Source organism: Tauraco erythrolophus, chromosome 22, assembly GCF_009769465.1.
Source record: "Tauraco erythrolophus isolate bTauEry1 chromosome 22, bTauEry1.pri, whole genome shotgun sequence".
In the NCBI taxonomy this organism is placed as follows: Eukaryota; Metazoa; Chordata; class Aves; order Musophagiformes; family Musophagidae; genus Tauraco; species Tauraco erythrolophus.
The window spans coordinates 5260518-5282501 of NC_141486.1; the positions used below are offsets into that span (position 1 = coordinate 5260518).

Genomic DNA, 21984 nt, shown 5'->3' on the forward strand with positions numbered 1-21984 from the left:
GGCTGGAGTCACTGTCTTTGCCTCTGCTTACAAACTGAGAAACCATTTACAATCACAGGGATGAAGACTCATCCCTCTTAAATTCGTATATATTTAACATTTAGACATCTGGGCCAGTGTTGATCAACCAATGGCTTCCATCAATAGCCATGGGGACAAACAGGACCTTCAGAGAGCGACTCATCTGACGTATCCTCTCCACACCTCTCTGCAGATGAGATGCCCTGTCCTTCGAAGAGATGTATTTCTCTCCAGTGCCTCCACAAGGAGCTCTGGGTAACCAGCACAGATTTAGATGTCTAACTTTTAGAAACCTTAAGGCTGATGAATCCTACTCTGAGAATCTTATTGCTCTAGTCATTAAGTGAACATTAAGCGTTAAATCGTGTATCCAGTCAGTCAAATTCCAGCCTAGGTAATCCTCATAATGTACTGTATTTATGCTGCTCATCCCACAGCGATGTGTAACGTCACAGTACAGTCTGAAAAGTGCCACGTTCCACTCTCAAGGTGGCTGGCTGCCTCTGAAACACAAGTCAAGTAATTGTTATTGCCCTTTACAACCTGCCTATAGTCAGTAAAACACTTCAGGACCCACCGGAATTAACATTACTATTAAAAGGATTTTTCAGTTGATTGATTATCCCAGTATCTCCCATGCTTTAAAGTTTGAGTTAACTACATAAGTGTCAACTATTTGGTTAATAGAGAAATAACTAGCTGGCAAAAAAATTAGCTGCACATATGAGGAGGATGTCTTTCAGCTCAGGCAGTTCAATTCAATTTGATGTGCTGCACTTCCTCTGAGTAATCTCATTTTATTGTAATCCCAACTGAAGCTTTTACTCACTACCTAACTGGGATGTTGTGTGCCATGATATGCACCTCTTGTCGTTACTGAAAGACTCAAAGGCTCTAGAAGCCTGGCACTAATGGCATTTTACTATCTATATGTTAAAGAGTTGAGGTAGCTATGTGAACTCAAAAGGCTTTTTCCTTTCAGATTTTAACAAAGCAATTCAACTTGAAGTGCCAAGGCTTGATGGTCTCATCTTGATTCTAATTTAATTTATTGCCCATCACCCAGCTTTATCCTATTTGAAAAGTTATGCTATCACAGTTCTACTGAAAGGCTTTAGAATATAACTATTAGTTATCTTACACAATAAGGGATAATGCAGAGCCCGTGGTATTAAGGCCACAATCCTGCAATTTGACCTGCTACTGAGACTACTACTTCTGTGCAGAGCCCTGCTGACATCAATTACGCTCTCCATAGATACAAAGGTCCATCTAACCAGCGTAAAGCGGAGCATCAGGGTCTACAACTGCAACACACTTGAGTTTTCATTATGTTTTGTGCTGAAAAAATGAGTGCTAAGGAAGCACACTTTGGAGGTTTCAAGGGAAACACCGACTGAAAGACAGGCACTATTGGAAATCACAGCAGAAGGAAACACTCATTCCCAGGTAAAGCAAAATAAAGGCACACACTAAAGCTGATGATGAGTTTCAGTAGATACATTTCTTACTTATGGGTTAAAAAAAGCAAGCAAAACCCCTTTTTAATGTCAATTTCTGTTAATAACATTTGAAACCTAGGAAACTCAAAATTAAACCTTTGATTTTATTTTGAAGCCTAATATTTGAAATGATTGAAGCAATTATTTTAGCTCTACTTGCACTGCAAACCTCAGCTCTATAGTAACGACGTAGTCGTTACCGGCACTTGAGTCATTTACAGAATACTAGAAACCCAGAAGCATTTAAATACTTGGAAAAATCTAAGTATTAAAAAGAGCATGGCAAAAAGAGCAGGCAGATGTGTGTATATACATCCATACAATAGTTATCAGATAAGAATAATTCCATGCCTTAACTTTGGCCAAACTAGCAACTCAATACCCCGTGAATTTAACAACGAATTTAAAAAATGTGTTTGAATTACTATGTTCCAAAGTGAAAATCAGCTTCAACTTCACTTAGGGACTTCTTTTTACACTGAAAGTCAAAAAAAGCCTATCTACTAGGAAAAACAGTAGCAGCATTACTAGAAGAGAGAATGTGCATATCTGATAACATGAAAGAGATCTTCAAATTGAAGAGAAACAGGAAGCACTGAAAGAACATAGTAACAAAAAGGAGCTGTTCTAACAGGCAGTTGCTTTTTTCCTTTCTTTTCCAAATTCCTCCTCCATGCATTGGTAGATGCACTAAGGCAACAAGAAGACAGATGGAAGGCATAAGACAGTTTATAAAGAAAATATACTTTCACTGCATTAATGGATGCCCTTGCCAGAATCTTTATGAAGCTGTAAAAGAGTTGGAAGTGTTTCAGTGTGGTTATTTCACGAGAACAGTATGCCTTTCCAGCAGTGTAAATACTTCATGAATGAAATGGATGCTTTTATACACCTTTCCATCACTGTAAATTATTCCTGAAAGCAAACTGCCATTTTCAGGTAGTCTCCATTTAAACAACAACAGAAATGGATCATGGGGATGATGTAAAACATAATGAATCTAATGTCAATATTAGTGAAACTGGTAAAAGGAAAGCATGTATGTATTTATTGCCTGCTTGCACTCTGAGTAATATTGCATATTAATCAATTGTCGTATGGGGGATAATGTGAGGAGGAGAGCAAGAGCCGGGTAAAGTGTGGGAAAGGATGCCAGGTACAGTGTGCTCTAAAAGGTGCTACGAAAGCATCCTTAGAGAAAGGCTGGCTACCTTCTTGTGAAAAGTTTTAAACACACCACAGAGCTTGGCTTTCAAAGAGGCTGAACACCAGCAACAGAGAGCAGTGACTCTCAATTTGCATACCTATTTTTAGTATTTTTTCATCCACTGCTTTATATTAGAGTTTGGAATGAAAACCAACTCTATGTTAACATTTCCGTCAGCTTCTGTCAGGTATTTCTCATTAAAAACTCACGATGTCATTTTGTGTAGAACACATTTATCACACCAATCAATTCAAATGACAAGCTGAATGCCATGGCCTAGGCTCTCTCTTACAGATATTTTATCCCTGTATGTAAACACAAGCTGGCTTTAAAGCAGTCAGAAAATTCCACAGAAGGCATTTCCAACAGTCCCATTAGCAGCAGTGCTGTACTGAGACCCCAGGTATAGAGAGAGTGGACATAGGAAAGTTAATTCCACACAATTCCTACTTTGGATCAACAGCAGCAATGTAATTTAGAGCAAAGCACCTCCTCCTCTATTCATGCTGGGCCGAGGACCTGCTGGAATGATAATGATAAAAAGGGCTTCCTCTCCTGCAACTGCCCCCGGCTGGACATGGCAGTGAATTAAAAGAGGATGACATCCTAAAATCCAAGACCATTATAACAATCATGATATCCCAAAGGCAAAAAATAAAGCTGGCTGTTTGTTGATAAGAGAACTAGAAGGGTCTTTCAATTTTTCCAGATGAAATTCAACCGTGGTACCATCAAATGGCATAACACTACCTGGGAGTCCCGTTCTCTTCGAAATACAGGCAGTTGTAGGTGTGAGGCTGTGCAGGGTACCTGTACCCCACTTCAAGCAATGGAGTCCAGCCAGAGGCACATGAAATCTGTATTTAAGCCACTCTACAAGCGTTGAAAAGCTGAGTCTGCTGAGGGTGCTCAAGAGGCAGCGGTGTTCAGAGAAAGGCACATCATTTTCCGACTGTAAAGGGGCGTGGTTTATTCAAAAATGCACACAAAACATTTCCAGCAGCATTTGATCCCTCAGGCTTTAAGCAGGAAAGGTGGATTTAATTTGGCACGAAATAAATTCTTACCTTGATCTAGTTCCTTGTCTGTTACTTGTCTCTCAAGCTGCTTCCTCAGTCTCTCATTAGTTTTTATGGAGTATTCCAAACGTTGTCTCAGGATTCGAATTTCTTGCAGATGCTCCATTAATAGCTCTAAATAAGCCAAGAGACCACTTCTTACTTAAACGATTGTATTCCTTTACTCTGTGCACTCCTGTCAAATCTAACGTGTTAATGCTAAAGAACTACACAGAGCTGTTCAAAACAGCAAGCGTTAAACATCCAACTCCACAACAGTCTTTTTCCAGATAGTGCCCAAACCAGGCATTTAGGGAAAACTCCTCTTCATTTTAACTTAAACAATGGTCCCGTTTTAAGACTTTTAAAGTTTCTTCTTCTTCCTAAACTGTAGTAGATAACAATTTTATCTAACTTAAATGTTTCCTGATCTGGGAAATTAATCCTAAATTCTGCAATGCAGCTTCACATTCAGGCCTGACACACCCATAGGATACAATTTTCCTAATAACAATAGGAAGCTTACTAGAGTAATGCAGATATAAATTTGACTTTGACTTACATAATGCATATCATAATAAATAAATCTGTTCTATCAAATTTCATTACTGTACCTTTTCCTTCTTGCTTTGCCATTCTACAGTTTTTCTTCCATTGGCCGTAAGTTTCAGCTTTACTCAGAAACTTATCTGTTCTAACTGTCACTATCTTATTTGTCAGTTTATCCATGTCATACACTCCTGGTTTACTCTGCAGTATTTTCCTCCGGAACAGTACGTGCTATCTCAGCTATTAAATTTTCATCACTGCCTACAACAAACTACTGCAAGCATCACTTGTGCTTAGTGAAACTATCCAGGTCAAACATGACACCACTTATTAATTATGCAGCACTTACAATTCTCAAGGAAACATAACACTGGCTTTTATAAAATTAGAAAATCTCTCTTTTTCAATGTAATAATCTCTTGACAATTGTCTATTTTCCCCTTAGAACTTGTCTATTTAAAGACCGTCTGGAGTACTGTAGAAGATGATAGTCTAAAACAACAAAGACACAAAATATCGTAGTTAATTTTGTTTCAAACAGGAGGTGGTTCAAATCGTCATCTCTGTATGCCTTACACTGAAATTGCGATGATCATGCAAGATACTGGAAAGCTGAAGCAGACAAACATTCTTCATTATTTCTTAATTAGTTCCCTTGTGTCTTATTTATCACATTTTCCCAATATCTAGTGAATCTTCAGCAGGAAAATAACTACCTGGGGGAAACCTGTTTGGCAGAAGTGTCAGTGTGCCATGCTGTCCTTCGAGGTCATGCCTGTGCTCAGGTGATCCCAGAGACGACTTTTCTGACAAATCAAAGTCTGACAAGCTATGAAGAGCAGATGGCACAGGTGATTCATCCTTCAGTTGCTGGTACATTGTGATGTTCTTCTCGTTATCCCTTTTGTGCCGAACAAAACGTTTTAAAATATAAAAATTATTTTATTACTTTGGAAGCACAAACAGAGAGCATGGTGTTAGCTTTACAGGACACAGGTAACGCAAGTGAATTTATGCGACAGAACATGGCAAACCACTACACATCAGATGTACACATCGAGACTGAAACTCAGACCTCACTCAAGTCAACAAGAATAATCAATGGACCTCCAGCCTAGCGTTCATGTTCCAGCACTGGGTAGTCACCTTCACGGTAAGGGGACCTCAAGCTGCCTTGAACAGGCAGCTGAGGACTTCTGTAGCAGAGAAGAATCCCAGGCTGGCATAAAACCAACATATGCAGCATAACAACACCTGCTCTCTTCACCTTCAGCATAAGGGTGTTTGGAGAATGAAGTTCAACAGCACCGTGCTTCAGTGATCCTGAGCCAGCCCCAAGGGCACGGACGCAGAAAGGCAGCTGACTACCCCTCCTAGCAGCTGCAAGTAGGATAATACCTGAACATACACAATGGTGTGTATGGCACGTGTTTTCCTTTGCTCACGAAAGGAACAATCTTGGTAGCATGATGCTTCCTCTCAGTATCTCAGCTGTTTGCTGAGAAGCAGGGGAAAAAGCCTTACTTTGTTTTCGACAGATATTTTATTAACAAAATGGATATCAACAATAGGCAACATAAGCAAAGCCCTCCCAAAAAGCAAAACAGTGGAAATTGTGCTACAAAACATGGACTATCCTTATCATCACACAACCATGTGTTCGAGAAACATTCAATTGCACTCTTACCTTTGAGCTAATTCATAAAGTATAGTAACTTCTGCACCTATTGACTCGCCTGTAAAGCAGAAATATCTGATGTAAAATAGGTATTGAGAATTATACTTTCTTCCCATCCATCTTAAACTATATAAATATAGAATGGTAAATTCATGAGAAATTAGAGGAGTCAACAGATACTCAACACACTGTGTATTAATGTCAAATGCTGCACATGAGCAAAGCTATTTATAGCCCAGCAACAAAGCAATAGCTTTCTCTGGAGTTCAAAAAAAATTAGTAGGTACCACAGGTGCCAGATTTTACAGCCTTTGTGTTTTAGTTAGCATATAGATGTAAAATATCGTGCTGTATGGCAAAAGGATTAGAGGTACATGTCATTACTTCTTCAATAAAAAAATATATAAAACCAACTCCATCTCACTTGGATTTTGTCCACCCAGAGTCAGGCTAATGAGTTATCCTTAATAAAGGGGCATACACGGTATTTTGCCTGCAATATTCGCAGTGCTGTAGTGAGCGAGCACAAGCACAACTCAGTGCAAGAGACCTGGACTCAGACACTATTTTGAATACGGGAATAAGAGTTCCGTGGTGTCACCTTGGCTCCCCATATTTTAAAAATTCTGTGCAATTAAGCAAAAGCGGCAGGCAAGAGTTGCACAGCTGAAATTTCAGGGGAATGAACTGAAGGTCAGGATGGAAATGCAGAGACAGACGGTTGTTTATGCTGCTGCTTTACAGTCAATTCTTAGTACGCTGGATGTTCTTTATAACCCTACAAACATCATTTTATTTTAATGTGTGATTCAGTGCAACACCATTGTGTTAGATATATTGAATTGTCTCAGTTGTCAGTGACTTTTCAGAGTATATAGGATACCATCTGTTAGTTTGGGGATTTTTTTAAAGGCATTTAATGTTTATTCACCACACAGTCTTCTCATTTGTAATGCAAGGAATCTCTGTAGCCACTGAAATCATTGAATACACTCAATCTTTTATTACACTGCTATGACACAGGAGCCATAATACCTTTTTCTCATACACAACTCCTTTATATGAGCAATCGAAACTGCAACATGCTGCCACTATCTTTAATGAAAGGCAGAATATAGATCGTTGTGTGGCTGGGCCCTGAATGTTTCCGAACAAAGCCATCTTCCAGAGCCAATTTCAGGAAGATGTAGGGGTCAGGGTCCCTATTTCAGGCCACCTCAAGTGTTTTGCTGACAATGTCAGTTTTGCAGCTGACATCTGTGGAAGTATTGCTAGTAGTTTGGGTCAGAAAGAGCAACACTTGTGAGGAGAGGAAAAGGTCTTTCTTGCTGGGTTTCACTCATGTCAGCATCCCTTTGTCCCTAACTTTCTTCAAACTGAGGTCTGAAGGCAATATGCACGATACAGTATTCCTTCAGGTAACAAATGTCCATTTGGATGCTCATTTTACAAAACAAGGTTGCATTTTAGCTTTCTATTATGAAAGATAGTGTGCTTTTCTTAACCGGGTAGACTATTTGGCAGGTCTCTTATGAAAATAATTAGAAATGTCAGGAACAATACAGCCCCTGATATGGTCCCAAATTCTTAGATGTTTAAGGCTTTCCCTTTCCAACTTAATGCTTTGTCAAACAATAGGCGAGGGAACTGGGATAAAGAGTCAAAGGACAAGAGCATTTCCAGATGTGTAAGCTTCCATCTTTCAGACAATGTGCCAGTTCTCACTGATAATTAAAAGGGCTTTGCTTACTGGTACACGTTACAATGTCCTTTCCTGGGTATACACCTCATTCAGCACTCAGCTTTCTCTAATGCCAGGCCAACATTTCTCTGGTTGACTTCTCCTAGGACCCCTGCTCAGGAAGGTCTTGCTCTACTATTATGCTCTACAGAAGCCCTCAAATACACTCTGATTTGCAATACCACGGCCTCTTAAATTCATGAGCTACTCAAAATTCTGAAAGGAATTATTCTCCTCTGCCTTCTAATCACATAGATTTTCCCATTCTCCTCCTTATTTTCATTTTCTATGTGCACCATTTGAGTGGGTTTCTCCATAACATCTGTGGCTCTTTTTCTCGGTGCATCCAGCGACAGATGATTTTACACCTACATACAATTTAACTTGTATTTCTATAGGTCTATAAATACTGTGCAAATCAGCATGGTATTATCTTCTAGCTGTCCAACGCAGGATTCCTTGCAGTTTCTTTAAAGGCATCGACCATAGAAAATTGCCTAGATGGACTACTGTATGATAAGTTCTTCTTTCGCTCTAAAAGCACAGCCCAGAACTCTGCACTGCGTTTACCCTTCTTGCAAGCGACTGCACTTTGGGGGAAAAACTTCAGGAACCTGTAATTTTTTCTTTTTAGTTAAACATAGATTGTGTTAAAAACCAACTGCGAACCATGCCCATGAGAACCCTTCCATGGAGGTATCCGGTGCTTATGCTCAACAAAGTCAGCTGGGCTGCTTCCTGAAATAGAAAATCCTGAAGCCTACTTGTAACTAAACTTTTACTAAACTATCACCACTATATTTTGAACAGTTAAAATATGCCTGTGCTAAGATAAACAACTCTAAATGGAAGGTGTCAATACAGAGGACAACTACAGAAGTAAAATCCAGTCTTGTCCGAGCGCTAAAATTTTATCTTCCAAGACAATTCTCCCTATAAATCATTTCAAAGCAATCAAGAGGAAGTAAGGCTTCCTCTTCACTAAAAAGACAAAAAAAAAAAATCACCCTTCAAATTTCAGAAATGTTAATATATCTCAGACAATAAGGACAAAATACTGCCACTTACCATACAGGAATTTCCTTTCTAGCTTCTCGAACAATAGCACACTTTGATGCAGCTGTTCACGGAAGCCTTCAGCAACATAATAATCGACATCGCTGGCTTGAAGCAGCTCCTCGAAAGCTTTAATAAGGCTCGTCAGATGTTGATGGTAAGTGACACAACCACAGCTGATCTCTTTAATTTGTTGGTGTTGAAAGGAGAGCTCTCGAGCTTGCGAATGAACTAATGAATCATATCTGAGAAAATGGAATTATCTTTAAAGTAATTTTCTGACCATAAATAACATTTAAATAAAAATAAAAAGTGAATTAAACTTATATTCCTAAGCTATAATTTTATGTGACTCAATTTTCTTTTAAAATGCTTTTACAGCCACAATGAGAAATGTATTGTCTCTAACTGTTGAGTTTTGTATTTATGGGCATAACTTGTGGGTTATTATCCTTCACTTAACTGCTTCATTTACAAAGATGGGCAGAAACTAAAGTGATGACTGTTTGTCTGCTTGGAAGTAACCCGGACAGCATGCAGAGGTGCCAAATTAAAGTAAATAAGACTGAATGCATGAAAAGAATTTTTAAGAATTCACATATTTTTCCTGACTGGTTGTGTTTTTTTGTTGGTTCGGTTTTCTGTTTTTTTTTTTTTTTTTTTTTTTTAATTCACTATGGAAGATCAAACAGAGCTGTCCCTTCTTCTGAAACTTCATGTATTTCCTGCCAAAAGCACAATACTGGACTTTCTGAGCTGATGGTCTCACCCAGTCTGAAAATTCTGCACATCTCTGTATGTTTATTACCAGAGACACGACCATGACAACCACTGTAGTGTCCAAACTCTTGTACTACACAAGCCAGTAAGCCAGGATATAAATTTCTACTCAGATCATTGAATTTATTCTGCAGATATAGACATCCCCTTTATACTGCCACTGTCTGTATCACAGATAGACTTGTTTCTACAGAATCATACATTAGTGGGAGAAAAAGAGAGAGGATCTGAAAAGATGCAGAGGATCAAACAATATACAGGATATAAACAAAATCTACGACAGTGTGAGTTGTTACAGAATTTTTATTGTCATTTGTATAGGAAGAGATGCATAACTCACTGCTGGGTCTGTCACTTGTGACTCATGCAGTTGTCCAAGACAGTGGCCATAAAAACTTACTGTCTCATTCCTTAATTTACACAGTTAGATCTTCCTTTGTAAAATGGATGAGGTATATTTTCAAGGTATGTAAATTTATATATACTCTGTAGCACGACTGTATTTATGACAGTAATACTATGAGATATACAATCGTCCATGTTGGCGGTTGCTCAGCATCTCCAAATATTTCTACTCAAGCATTCTGAAGAAAGCCAACAGGCCCAATACCTTTATCTCTTATACTTCCTGCCATTCTATAGGCCTTCAGGACAATAATGATATTAGGAGGGGAGAAAAAAGGGGTGGTGGAAGTTAAAAAAGGTTTAGTCTTATGGGACTCAATTTTATGTCTGTGATTTGTATATATGCTAGCTGAAATGCTGTCTGCAGTCTTGCCATACAAAAAACAAGACTCATACTTCCCAGCCTCCCCTAAATGATTTTCCAGCTTATGAGCTTATGCTATAGAATTTCATTAATTAATTTCTATATATATCTGTTTTCACATACTTCAAAGGAAGGCATTATGGCACTCAACTTCAAAACAAATTGTTAACTAGAGTGTAAACTCCTTATTTTATACATAAAGTGTGCTCACACAAACAGAAGGGCTAGCATGACTCTGCCAGCCAATTGCCCATGGAAACGCTTCTATCTTAAATGGGATGTTCCATTTCCTTATACTTGACACCTGAAAAAAACCTGAGTGATGCAAAACTGTAATATCTGATTACAGAGGTCAGCCTGTCTCACAGAGCAACCTGAGAAGATCTGACTTTGCTTAAAAGAGGATGTTTTGCAGCAAAGAGAATTGTAGACCTGAGGTGTGGAGAGACACACAGGTGTCTGGCACAGAATCACTATGGAGGATGACATGAGCTTATCAGGAGCAGTTCTGTTGTAAGAGAAATACTGTTCTGTACTTCAAGGCATCTTTTAACTAAATGTTTCACTTGCTTTATGTTAATGTTAGTGAAATTCAGCCCTTACTTTAACAACATGCTCCTACGTGAATAAAATTATCTTCATATTACCTTTCTGTGTTATTTGGTATTGCTGTTTCCAAAAAGGAACCTGAAACAGTAATAGCTTTACTCACGTGGATGGTGATGTTTCTCTCAATTTGTTCTGAAGATGATAGACTTCATCAGGATGCATATTTGCAATTTGCTCTTTTTCAAGTTCTGCCTCATTTACTGATAGTAGTTCCTTAAGGTTTTGTGCTGTCCAGGTATCAGGTGCTTTTGAAGGCTCCGCATTCCTGTTTTCGGTGTGGATGTCATAATCCATCAGCTGATGTACGCCTGAAAATGTTTTGATTTCTTGCATATCTGTATCTTGCACTTGGGTAACATGTCCTTCCATGGGCAAGGCTGTGTCACTCAAAACTATATTGGAAATATCGCTTGATAGAAGCTGGTCAGAAGTCTGTAACTTAAACACGAACATTTTGTACTTTTCAAGCTCAGACTTCATATTCTTAATTCTTTGTTTCAATTCTTCTATATCATCTATGACTTCACAGTCATCGAGTGCATCTCTACTTGTTACACTCAATTTGAGAGAATGCAGACACTTGGAACCTGGATATACGGTGGCTGAGTCAATGTCCTCATGTTCCATGGAATGAAACTCTTCATTTATCTCTTTTAATGAGCACTGGATATTCACGTTGCTAATGTTTCGATGATTTTGCATTTCTGAAAAACAGGAAGCTTGCGTGTGAATATTAATATTTCTTTATCTGACATTCTGTTCTTAACAGCACTAGAATGAATTCATTAACTTCTATAATAACAGAATAAAAATGCAGAATAATTACGAACTATACAATATTAGTTGTGGACCTTTGACCTTTTTCTATGATTTGCCCATTAATTGAACTTGCACATTAAATATTTCAAACCTCTTACCACCTTTTAAAAAAACCCAATACTCAAATACACTCGCTTTCTTTTCCCAAATGATTGAACATCACTTTTGCTACATGCAGTCCTGAATCAGACACCGATGAAGCCCAGTCCTTTCCAGGCACAAAGATGATAACCTCAAATTATAAGGCACTGAAATTTAAAAGTAGACAATATGACTTTAAACGGTTCTTCCTAAAACTCCTAATTAAATATTATTTTTCTCCTCACTTGAAAAATTATACAAAACCAATTGGATCATAAAGTCAGTGGAATTTTAAAAAGATTATCAACAAAATAGTAAAATTTGAAAAAAAGGTTTTAATAACTTCTTTTAAAAACGTGTTCTAAACAAAATCCATTAAAATGTTCGGTGTTAAATGTTTTACTGGCACTCATTTGGCATGCATAGTATATTCCTTAGTTGACCTTGCCATTCATAAGTAATGCAATCACCCCAGATTCAGACCAATAAAAGCCATATATTCCTCCACATATTCTATGTTTATAGTGCTGCGCATGTTGAGGGCTGTATGTGTAAGTATCTAGCAAAATTGTTCTTTTCTGGTTGCCAGTAAATTGAATTTTCCCCTTCTATTAGTTCTGCAAAAGATCACTATGAATTAGAACCTCCCTTTTGGGAGTCATTCATTGATCCTGTGGAGGTCTTAATACTTTCAAATTAGTTTCCATGGAGAACTCGAACGCCCAGGTTCAAGCTCTAAATCAGTAAAAAATCTTGGCAGGGGCTGGGGGTGGGAGCTGTATATGAAGCCCCAAGTCAAGCCCAAGCACAAGAGAATAAAAACAACTATAACCTAAAAGCTGAAAAAAAAAATGAAGCTGCAATAGTGGGATATCAACACATTTGAAATTAAGGCTCGATGATGTTCTCTGCAGCATACAGATTGCTGCGCACCATTACGTATGTCATTCCAAAGGTGACAGAATCACAGGACAGGATTGCTTCCAAGAAATTGCCGGTGTCTGAACTCGAGAAGACACATTGAATAAGAGAATGCACCACTTAAGTTCATTAGCTTCTCCTCCTCCTCCTCTACCAGCCCGTTGCTGCAGTAAGACAGATGTCAAAGAAGGTTGTGGACTGAGATGGACAAAAAGCCAGATACCAGATGAACCCTTAAACCCTGTAATCCTGATTTCACGCAGATGTTCCAGGTAACAAAAACAGGAAAGAAAAACAGATGTTAGGGAAGAAATATTTCCGATTAGAATACTGGTTGTAGTTTTTAATGAAACACTGCCCTTTAATGAAGGGAGAACTAATGAGCTCTCTGTGCATATATGTGTCCACACACACAAAGGGCACACATAGAGCACGATCCTGCAAACCAACTGACCGGCTTCAGTGAAACTACTTACACAAATAAAATTAATGGTGTGACAAAGGATTGCAAAATTGGCTGTATCCTCTCTATATACAACATGTTAACCAGGTTTTTCAAGCCCTCCCAAAAAAGACTAATGGATGATGCAGAAACACGTAATACACAGTATTAAGCCTATTTACATTTTCATTAAATGATTCCATTATGTTTCAACCTAGTTGAATGCCTTCAAATAATTCAGATAAGCAAAATTCTATCATTCAATTGCTTCATTCCAATGGTTCATAACTAGATGCAGAAGTAATAAGTAACAAACATTTAATTCAGAGAAGAGTTCAGAAGTGAGGACATTAGCAATAGAGATCAGAGTTAGGCATACAACTCATTATTTTTACTAGAAACAAGACTCATAAATCCCTGTGGTCCTTCTGAAAGCGTAACCCTTAAATGACCAACTTGGATTCTTAGGGCAATTGATCCATACTAGCTAAGAAATGAGACTTAAACCCCACAAATAATGACAAGGGAGACAATCACCTGCAGTAATTTACAATTTTGCACAATTCAGAAGAAACTAGATTAAAATTTCCTTTTTTTTTTTTTTCTTATATTATACCACATAAATGCTCTACCTTGATAGTTTTGCTGATTTTTGTCCATCACATATTCATTCTTGCCCTCTGTACCCGGATCAACACCATGCAACTCCACCTGGACCTCACCGTTATCTCTTCTGAGCCTTGAGTCATCTGGAGAATAGTAGAGGAAGATAAAACAGAAGTCAGTAAGTGACTGAAAAACAATTTAGTGGGGATAGTTAAAAAAAAAACTAACAAAACAACAAACCAAAAAAAATCCACGCCACAAATCCAAACTTGATTCTGTGACAATCTGGAACAGGAAAATCATTTAAGGAAGAACAACTATTGAAAACATAATACAAACATTACTGGTCATGTGAAACAGTGTTTGCAAGTATTTTTAAAATACTTGCACTAACTATAAGGATAACTACTAAGAACATGAATTTCAAAGGCTTCCTACCAACGAATGAAGATAAACATTTGCAAGTCTCCTTTGTAATGTAAGTTAATCAATTTTTAGTGCATTTTGAAATGGTTTATCTTAAGCTTAGAGAAAAGGCTAAAAAGTTTCTCCAATATGAGCACTGATCATAAACTAATCTTCTGCAATCTCCCACTGCATTAAGTCTCAGAATGACTAAGCGTGCAGTACAACTGTTATCACCGGGAAGAAGTAAGTGTGGACAGGGAATCACAGGACTGCAGTCCTACTAGGTTCTGATTCATTTCAGGATCCAATTCAAAAGTACTGCCCTTCTCAGAATTCCCCATGGATTTTGCAACTACTAAAATGAATTGCCACAGTCCAGCCAACTTGAGTATTCACAATAAAGTTGAGCCGTGTCTGTCCCTTACCACAATCACGTTATCGTTAACAACAAAGCCTCTGCGACCTCTGCGATTGACAGCGGCTCACTTGCCACTTGATTGCATCTTATTTCCTATATTTACACCTCCTCTCTCTCACCTATCCTTTACATCTCTACTCAGCTTTTAATCTAACTGCTAAGTGCCTTTTTTTTTTTTTTTTTACCACTCCAAATCTTTATTTAATACCCATTGTTCTCTGCCTTACATTCATCCTACTTTGCAGATCCAGATACTTTGTCAACAGCTGAGTTTAAATTAACCCAGCCACACTGGAAACAGACACGGATGACTTGACTGATCAGTGGAATATTGGAAAAACTTATTTATGCAGCATAAACAAACACAGTATTTTTATACTCTCCTGTCTCCATTACAGACAGTTTTCATTAGACTTGGCAATCTATAAAGGAAGTTTTTCATTTACCTAAACACTGACATATATGAGTGCCTGTGTGGGCACCTTGTGAAACTGTCATTTATTATATACTTTATGCCATGTATACAAAGCACTTTCCTTTCCATACAAAGCTGTTTTACATTCTAGCAGCAAAGATAAAAGAAAAAAAAAAATGGTTTTCAAGATCTATATTTGCCTGCCCAAAAAAATCGTAAGATTAAGCAGCATTGTACGTATGTAAAAATGATCTGGTTTTACTTTCTACTACACGGAAAGAATTTCAAGCAGCATTTCAGCCACAATTTCAAGCAGCATTACAAGTCATTATGTCTGCTCTTTATTTACCTCTCACTGACGTGCCTTCCTGTGCAGGCTCCTCTTCAAGGTTTTCAGCAATGGACTCATTCAATAATAACTCTCCATTTGTTTGTGGCTGAAATTGTTTGTTTTGCACCTCACATGCTTTCAGACCTTCATAAGGCACCCTGGTGTGACACTGTAGTTTTGAGTCTGATTTCTGCATACAGGAGTTCAAGGACACATTTCCTAATGGTCTGGATGATTTTAAGGGAACGGGCAGACGGGACTTCTTGGGCAGGGAAGCAGAATCAGTCTGAAAAAGGGATGAAAGAAAATGGGAAGTTGGTAGCTCACATGTAACAGTCAAGTAAAGGAAATATAAACAAATATTCCAGGAAAAATAAAAAATTTTCAGTAAGCTGCCAAATAAAATCGTTTTGAAAATAAGATTGCTGCACCCTTGCAACATGGAAAACAAACATTCATAGAGGAAAAAAAAAAAACAACACAAAAAATGGTTCAATTTTCTGTTAAGTGCTGCTTATGCATCCACAGCCACACAGGGACTGGCTTCCAGTTCAAGAAGCAAGACAGCAAAGTCACCACTGACCAGCGAAGGCTTTTAATCAGTAGGCATACGAGCTAACCCTGAATTTCTGTACACCCTGGGAAAACAGTTTCTCGCCCAAACTGACCTCTCTAACTGCTTCCCAGTCTCCTGATTTATTTCATAAATGTCTGACAGCCCAGCAACTGTTTCCCTTAAATCTTTTTTTTTTTTTAAGTTGAGGATCCTCCTAATTATTCACAAATCCCTGACCGTATTTTCCTTTCTTCCTTCTGCCTCCGTCCAACAGGCCCTGCTTCGCACCAGCCTTCTTCCACACCTTTGAGCAGATCAACAGAGCTTTGCCTCAGCCACAGAGGAAATTTATTCTGTCACAGAGAAAGTCTTTATGAATAAGAACAGCTTCTTCACCCATACACTCTCTAAATTGCTTCTGCAGGATTCCTGTTTCCTACTGTAAAAGACATTCCATCATTGGAGCTGGGGGGCAAAGTTAAACTTCTTAAGTCACTACATTTTAGCCTCTCACTTTTGGAAGTCTGCATGAACTAAAAGTGTCCTTGTTTAAACCACAGAGCATAAAGCAGTGCGATCTCCAAAAAAATAAAAACATGCTATATGTTGATGAGAGTTATGGAACGTGTGTAATAATAATAAAAATCAATAACAGCATGTTCAGATAGATTTAGTTTATTTTTTTGCTGTTCATTTGCTCCACCAGTGTCATAAGTCCCATAATTTCTTTTACCACCCAATGTATTCTGAAATACCTTTCCACATTCATTTCTTAGCAATTACAGTCCTTACAGAATTTAAAATAATAAAAAGCAAGTTCCATTTTCCTAATGACACACTCAATTTCTTTTGTACATACATGAATACAATATCATCTGGAGGCTGAAACATAAATCCAGGCGGGATGAACTTCCTGCTAGTTTTACTGAACTGCACTAATAACGTCGAACAACTTCCAGCTGTCTCAGGGCTGTTGTACAGACACATACGTCACCCAGATTACCCAAAATCCAGTTCAGCTGGCTACATGAAATTATTTAGAAAAGCCATGCAGAAGCAAAAGATACATTGCATTAATCCAAAGAAGAAAGCTTTTAAAGCAATTGACTCAGGGATTGCATTGAGGTTGCAACTGATTGAACTAGAGAGGAATCTGGAAAATGATGAATCAAAACAGTACATTGAAACTGAATGAAAACAGGAACTTGGAAAAAAAGAGAATTGCTGAAAGAACTCTACACATTCCCTGTGGAGGGCAGACCGACCTTTACTTGCCTTCAGATTGTCCTTCATTCCCGAGAAGTAAGACCAGCAACTCAAAGGCCTCATTAGTGTTCTTAAGCAAGCCACCAGAAGCAGATCGTGATTAACAGACCAGCTAGGTCCTCAAACCCCTTCACCCTCTACTACCCACGCAACTGTACTCTTCCTCACTTCCACCTGCCCTCATCTCCATGTGTTCCTGGAGTCAGCTGCCCTAGATAGCACCAACACAAAGAGATGAGAAAGCACATCCACTCCTTTCTGTCTCACACTAGCCAAGGCATCCTAAAGATGCAGGGATGCTGCTATCACAGCAGCCAACCCGCCAAACACGACTGACCAAATACCTAATAGACTAAGAGCATTAGCAATAGCCCAAGAACATTTCCATTTTTATCCTTTTTCCTCCCTAAACATTTCAAAAAAAGGTTTACTGCCAATAAGGAAAACTTTAAGAAAGTACCTGAAGATATTCTGATACATTTTGATTACATGTAAATCGTTTGGTGAAGCAAGACCTACTTTTTGTGAGTTACATAGGTTTTGATTTTTCTGGGGTATCACAACCTATTGCTAAGACTGGCATGAATTTTCAAGGATGTTTGCCAGGGACCAACTGAGCATGCCAAAATCTCTTCCTCAAAACCCCAAACTATACTGAAATGTTAATGCCTGTACAGGACAAAGTCTTATCAACATGTCTTGGTTTACAAGTCCCTTCCTTCAGAAAAATGAATCCCACAAGAACAAGCCAGAACAACAATGAGTTGTTCCCAATTGCTGGCTCACAGAAATCTCTTGATCACTAAAGTCATGGAAACCATTCTTCGCAGAAGGTGCTACAACATTGTCTATTAGCAGTGCACTAAATCAAAAGCAACACTCTCCTTTGTCTGCTCTGCAAGAGCTAAGATCTTCAAAGAGTTTTCAGCTTCGCTTCTGTAACTGCTACTGAAACAATACACATGAACTCTTTAGTAGACACTGTTTTCCCACCTCTTTTTTGGGATCACAGACTGTCTGCATACAAAAGGCTTGAAAACTTATCTGGAACAAGCCAATTACGTCTGTACTCACAAAACAGATTCTGTGCACTCGGGCTGCAAACAAATATGAAGAACTGCCCCCATTATAAAGTACCTGGTCATACCTCGCTCAAAGCAAGACACAATGATAAGATGTTAATAAAAGCCTAAAATTAAGATTCCAGTTTGTTGAAATCTACCATTAACTCTTCACCAGCACGCTCTCAGACACTGTGCAAGTCTTCAATTTTATAGAACACCATTTAGACTTACTAAGCTATCAGTTCAGATGCTCTGGTTCTGCATATTATGAACATCTATGCAGAGACATAAGGTAGTAAAGAATCAGGCCATTATGCTATAAACTCTCTTTTTCCAAAAGCTATAATATTTACTAGTATCTGGTCCCGGTGAGGATTGAAATTCAATTAATTAATGTTCTAAAGCACACTGAAGTATGTGATGAAAAGCTCTGAACATTATGAACAATTATATAAAATATGTTTGGCTTACATCTCTTTTTCTAATTTTAAAAATTACACAAAAGCAAGATTTAATAATAGAAATGAAACATATTTTTCTCTTTTATACATCTATTCCCTACGTACCAAAAAGAGAATCTTAAATAAACTTACTCCATTTGTTCTCCTTGTAAAAAAAAGTCTTTCATGCTGCTCACCCGTCTTATACACATTTTCTTGCTGATGTTCTCTTTCTGCATTTAATCTTGAATATTTTGGCTCTTCTTCTGAGGCTTCTTTTTTGCCTTCATGTTTGAATCTCATGACATTACTCTCTAAAGTCATTGTTTGTGTAGCTGCATCTTTCAGTTCCTCAATATCCTTATTAATCTGTGGCATTGCATCTGGATAAAGCTTCTCTTTTCCATCAAAAGTTGATTGCAATTCTGCTTGCTGCTTTAAGAATTTATTGACCTGCTTGAAATGTTTGAGTTCAGCTCTTAGTTGAATAATCATTTGCCTAAGATCTTTTTCATCCTTTTTCTCTATATCTTCACTTGAACATTCCTCCTCAGTTGTGTTCAGATGATCTAACAGCTCATTTACAATTTTCATTTGTTCTTGTCTGCTATACTCAGGAAGGAGAAAAGAAAAGGCATGAATTTTTATTTTTATTTAAGCAAACAAGAATACCTTCTAAGAAACACTTTTGCAATGTCTTGACATATTTGAAATTCCCAGGAGATTCCGTTTTACTCACTAATGAACAGGTTTTGAAACCTTTTCACAACACGAGTTATAGCATAAATTATTTCATCAATGCTTTTCTCCTATTTATGACCATATATGTTCTCTGGCTCCTTTCCCCATTCATGAACAGATACTAAGCCTGTGAAAACTAAATCAATTGTTTACATAGCATAGCAATATAAGAAATAGAAATGAATTTTGAAAAGAGTTTACTTGCTGATTTAACTACCTTAGAAATAAAATTGTACCAAAAACAGAGGAGACTCTAGATGTTGAGTTTTTCTGAAATCCCTTCATGAACTTCCAATGTAACAGGGAAGATGGAAACTGAGAAAGTAGTCAAAAGCATGCAAAAACAGCTCTCTACAGACCACCAGACTGCCCCACAGATAACTAGTGGTTCACGGACAACAGTTTGGAAAGAAATGCTTCAAGTGAAACTGAAGCCAAATAAGAGACATTTAAAGCATAAGCAAGCCCTCAAGTTCTACAGATGACTTCAGGCATCCAATAGAGCACTGATTGTGCCACTAAACATATAAACCAGCACTTAACACAACTGCATTTGTATAGCTGGCATTTGAAATGGTAGAAGCTAACTAGGCTTTTGATGTCTTTCTCTGGCATCTAACGTCATTAGTGAGAATTAAGTTACGCAAAGTACAGGCTCATCACCAGTCAATCTGGTCATTTGTACTTGAATACAGAAAAGATTACACACTAGAGTGGTAAAGATGATGGTGCTCGAATCACTCATTAGCAGACTTTTAAGTAAAGTTAACAAATAAAACAATGTTTTCTCTTCCTCTTCTAAGAGGAAATAGTAGTAGTAGTGGCTCCTCATTTACCACTAACTAGTGCTTTGCCGACTAAGACCGTTTATGGCTGTTGGAGAGTTTTAAATAGCAATGTAAAAATACAGAATTGCTTGAGTAAAGTCAATGCAGTGCATGCTGAACAAAGAAACCGCGTTTGACTTGTGTAATTCCACAGGATATTCAGCTACCAGCACTGCTGAGCACAAGGTATATGGAAGGTCATTCCCATCACTCTCCAGAAACCACCACAGGTAGCTGATGGAACAACACCGATGGGCACTGAAAAAACTGACACCACACAGTACATAGTCGTTACAGCGCGGAGAGAACCAGTAAAGGAAAATGAGAACCATCTCCAGCAAAGCTCTACTTCGGTTTTCAACCAGGAGATTAAGTGGTGTAAGAATGAAACTGGGGGAAACAGAATGAGTCAGGGCGTGGATTTTCTGTACACCCTTTTCTTACTTGGTATTGTTCAGTTCCTATGGAAAGGAGCATTTGAGCTGGGAATTGATAAAACCACAGTGCAACACACATACACACTTGAAAAACATTTGTTACACTGGGGCTTATACAGATTTATTTACACAAGTATTTTTTCCTGCATGAAAAGTGACCTAAGTACTTAGAACATGGTTCCTCTCAGCAGAGTCCTACACGTGGTTACACTGGAATAAACAATGAGAGCAAACCTCTGTCCAAGCCGTTCAAAGGAAACAGCAAAGGCCACAAAGCGTACAGCAGTGTCAATTCCAAATTAATCCCTGTAGAAGTCATTGTAACTTCAATTCCTCCATCCTCAGTTTCTCACACATATAATTTTTGCAACAATACAGTGTCATACCCTCCACCACACCTGTCACCGATGTGTGCTCTCAGATACTTTATTTAAAAAAAAAAAAAGTACTACCTATTATCGTCTGAGCCCTTTAACACTGCTAGACCCCATCCTGAAAACAACCAGTCCCTACAGTAAAACTGTGTATATCAGTAACTTTGGAGATTTTTTTCTTGTAATGGGTTTTTCATAAGGATTTCTACTGATAGTACGTTTCCTAATTACTTAATTGCATGATAGAGTAAAGTGGCTCTGAAGGCGCCTTGCCAATCTCTCAGGTAAATTAGACAGTGCCATTATCTAAATTCACTTTGGCAAATTACTTTATTCTCTTCTCAAATAGAAATACTGTGAAAAGCAGTGCATCTCCCTCATACTTACGTAGATTCTAGCACCGATGTTCTATTTTCTCTTAAAAGAGATGTGAGCAAGTTCTCTTCTGTTTCATGTTCACTCATTCCTATTCTGCCAAAGTGTTTGCCAGTTGTATCATGTTCAAACTGAGGCTTATTTGGACTGCTACAACATCTATCTTTGCAGAAACTCTCCGAATAGCCTGATGGAGTTATCTGTTAAAAAATTGCAAACATTTTCTTATTACACAGGTATGTAATGTTCTATTAAATTCAGGGCCGTAATCTTTTTGTAATCGGGTTTTGTAATTCCTGATGCTCTTTATCTACATTAAGAAGTATCCACAGACATTTCACTTACTATTTATCAATAGAAAAACTAATTAACTTCTATTTCATATGATTAATTCATAATGATCAGTTGTTTAGTAAGTAGTAAGTAGATTTCCCTGAAGGTCTTTATCTATGAAAAGGTATGAAACTTCTGGAACATTGCCTGCAGATTGCAG

At 38.0% G+C, this 21984-nt stretch overlaps 1 protein-coding gene across 1 annotated transcript in view; it reads right to left on the reverse strand.

The window, feature by feature from the left end:
• The window catches only part of CDK5RAP2 (CDK5 regulatory subunit associated protein 2), an 85412-nt gene that overhangs the window by 16226 nt on the left and 47202 nt on the right, over positions 1-21984 (reverse strand). The window contains exons 21-29 of the mRNA XM_086624920.1: positions 21504-21691; positions 18891-19344; positions 15430-15697; positions 13866-13982; positions 11074-11674; positions 8825-9057; positions 6025-6073; positions 5054-5238; positions 3798-3923 (exon numbers count right to left, since the gene is read on the reverse strand). Of these exons, the coding sequence (XP_086481046.1) occupies positions 3798-3923; positions 5054-5238; positions 6025-6073; positions 8825-9057; positions 11074-11674; positions 13866-13982; positions 15430-15697; positions 18891-19344; positions 21504-21691 (2221 nt within the window). The remainder of the gene's footprint in view (positions 1-3797; positions 3924-5053; positions 5239-6024; positions 6074-8824; positions 9058-11073; positions 11675-13865; positions 13983-15429; positions 15698-18890; positions 19345-21503; positions 21692-21984) is intronic.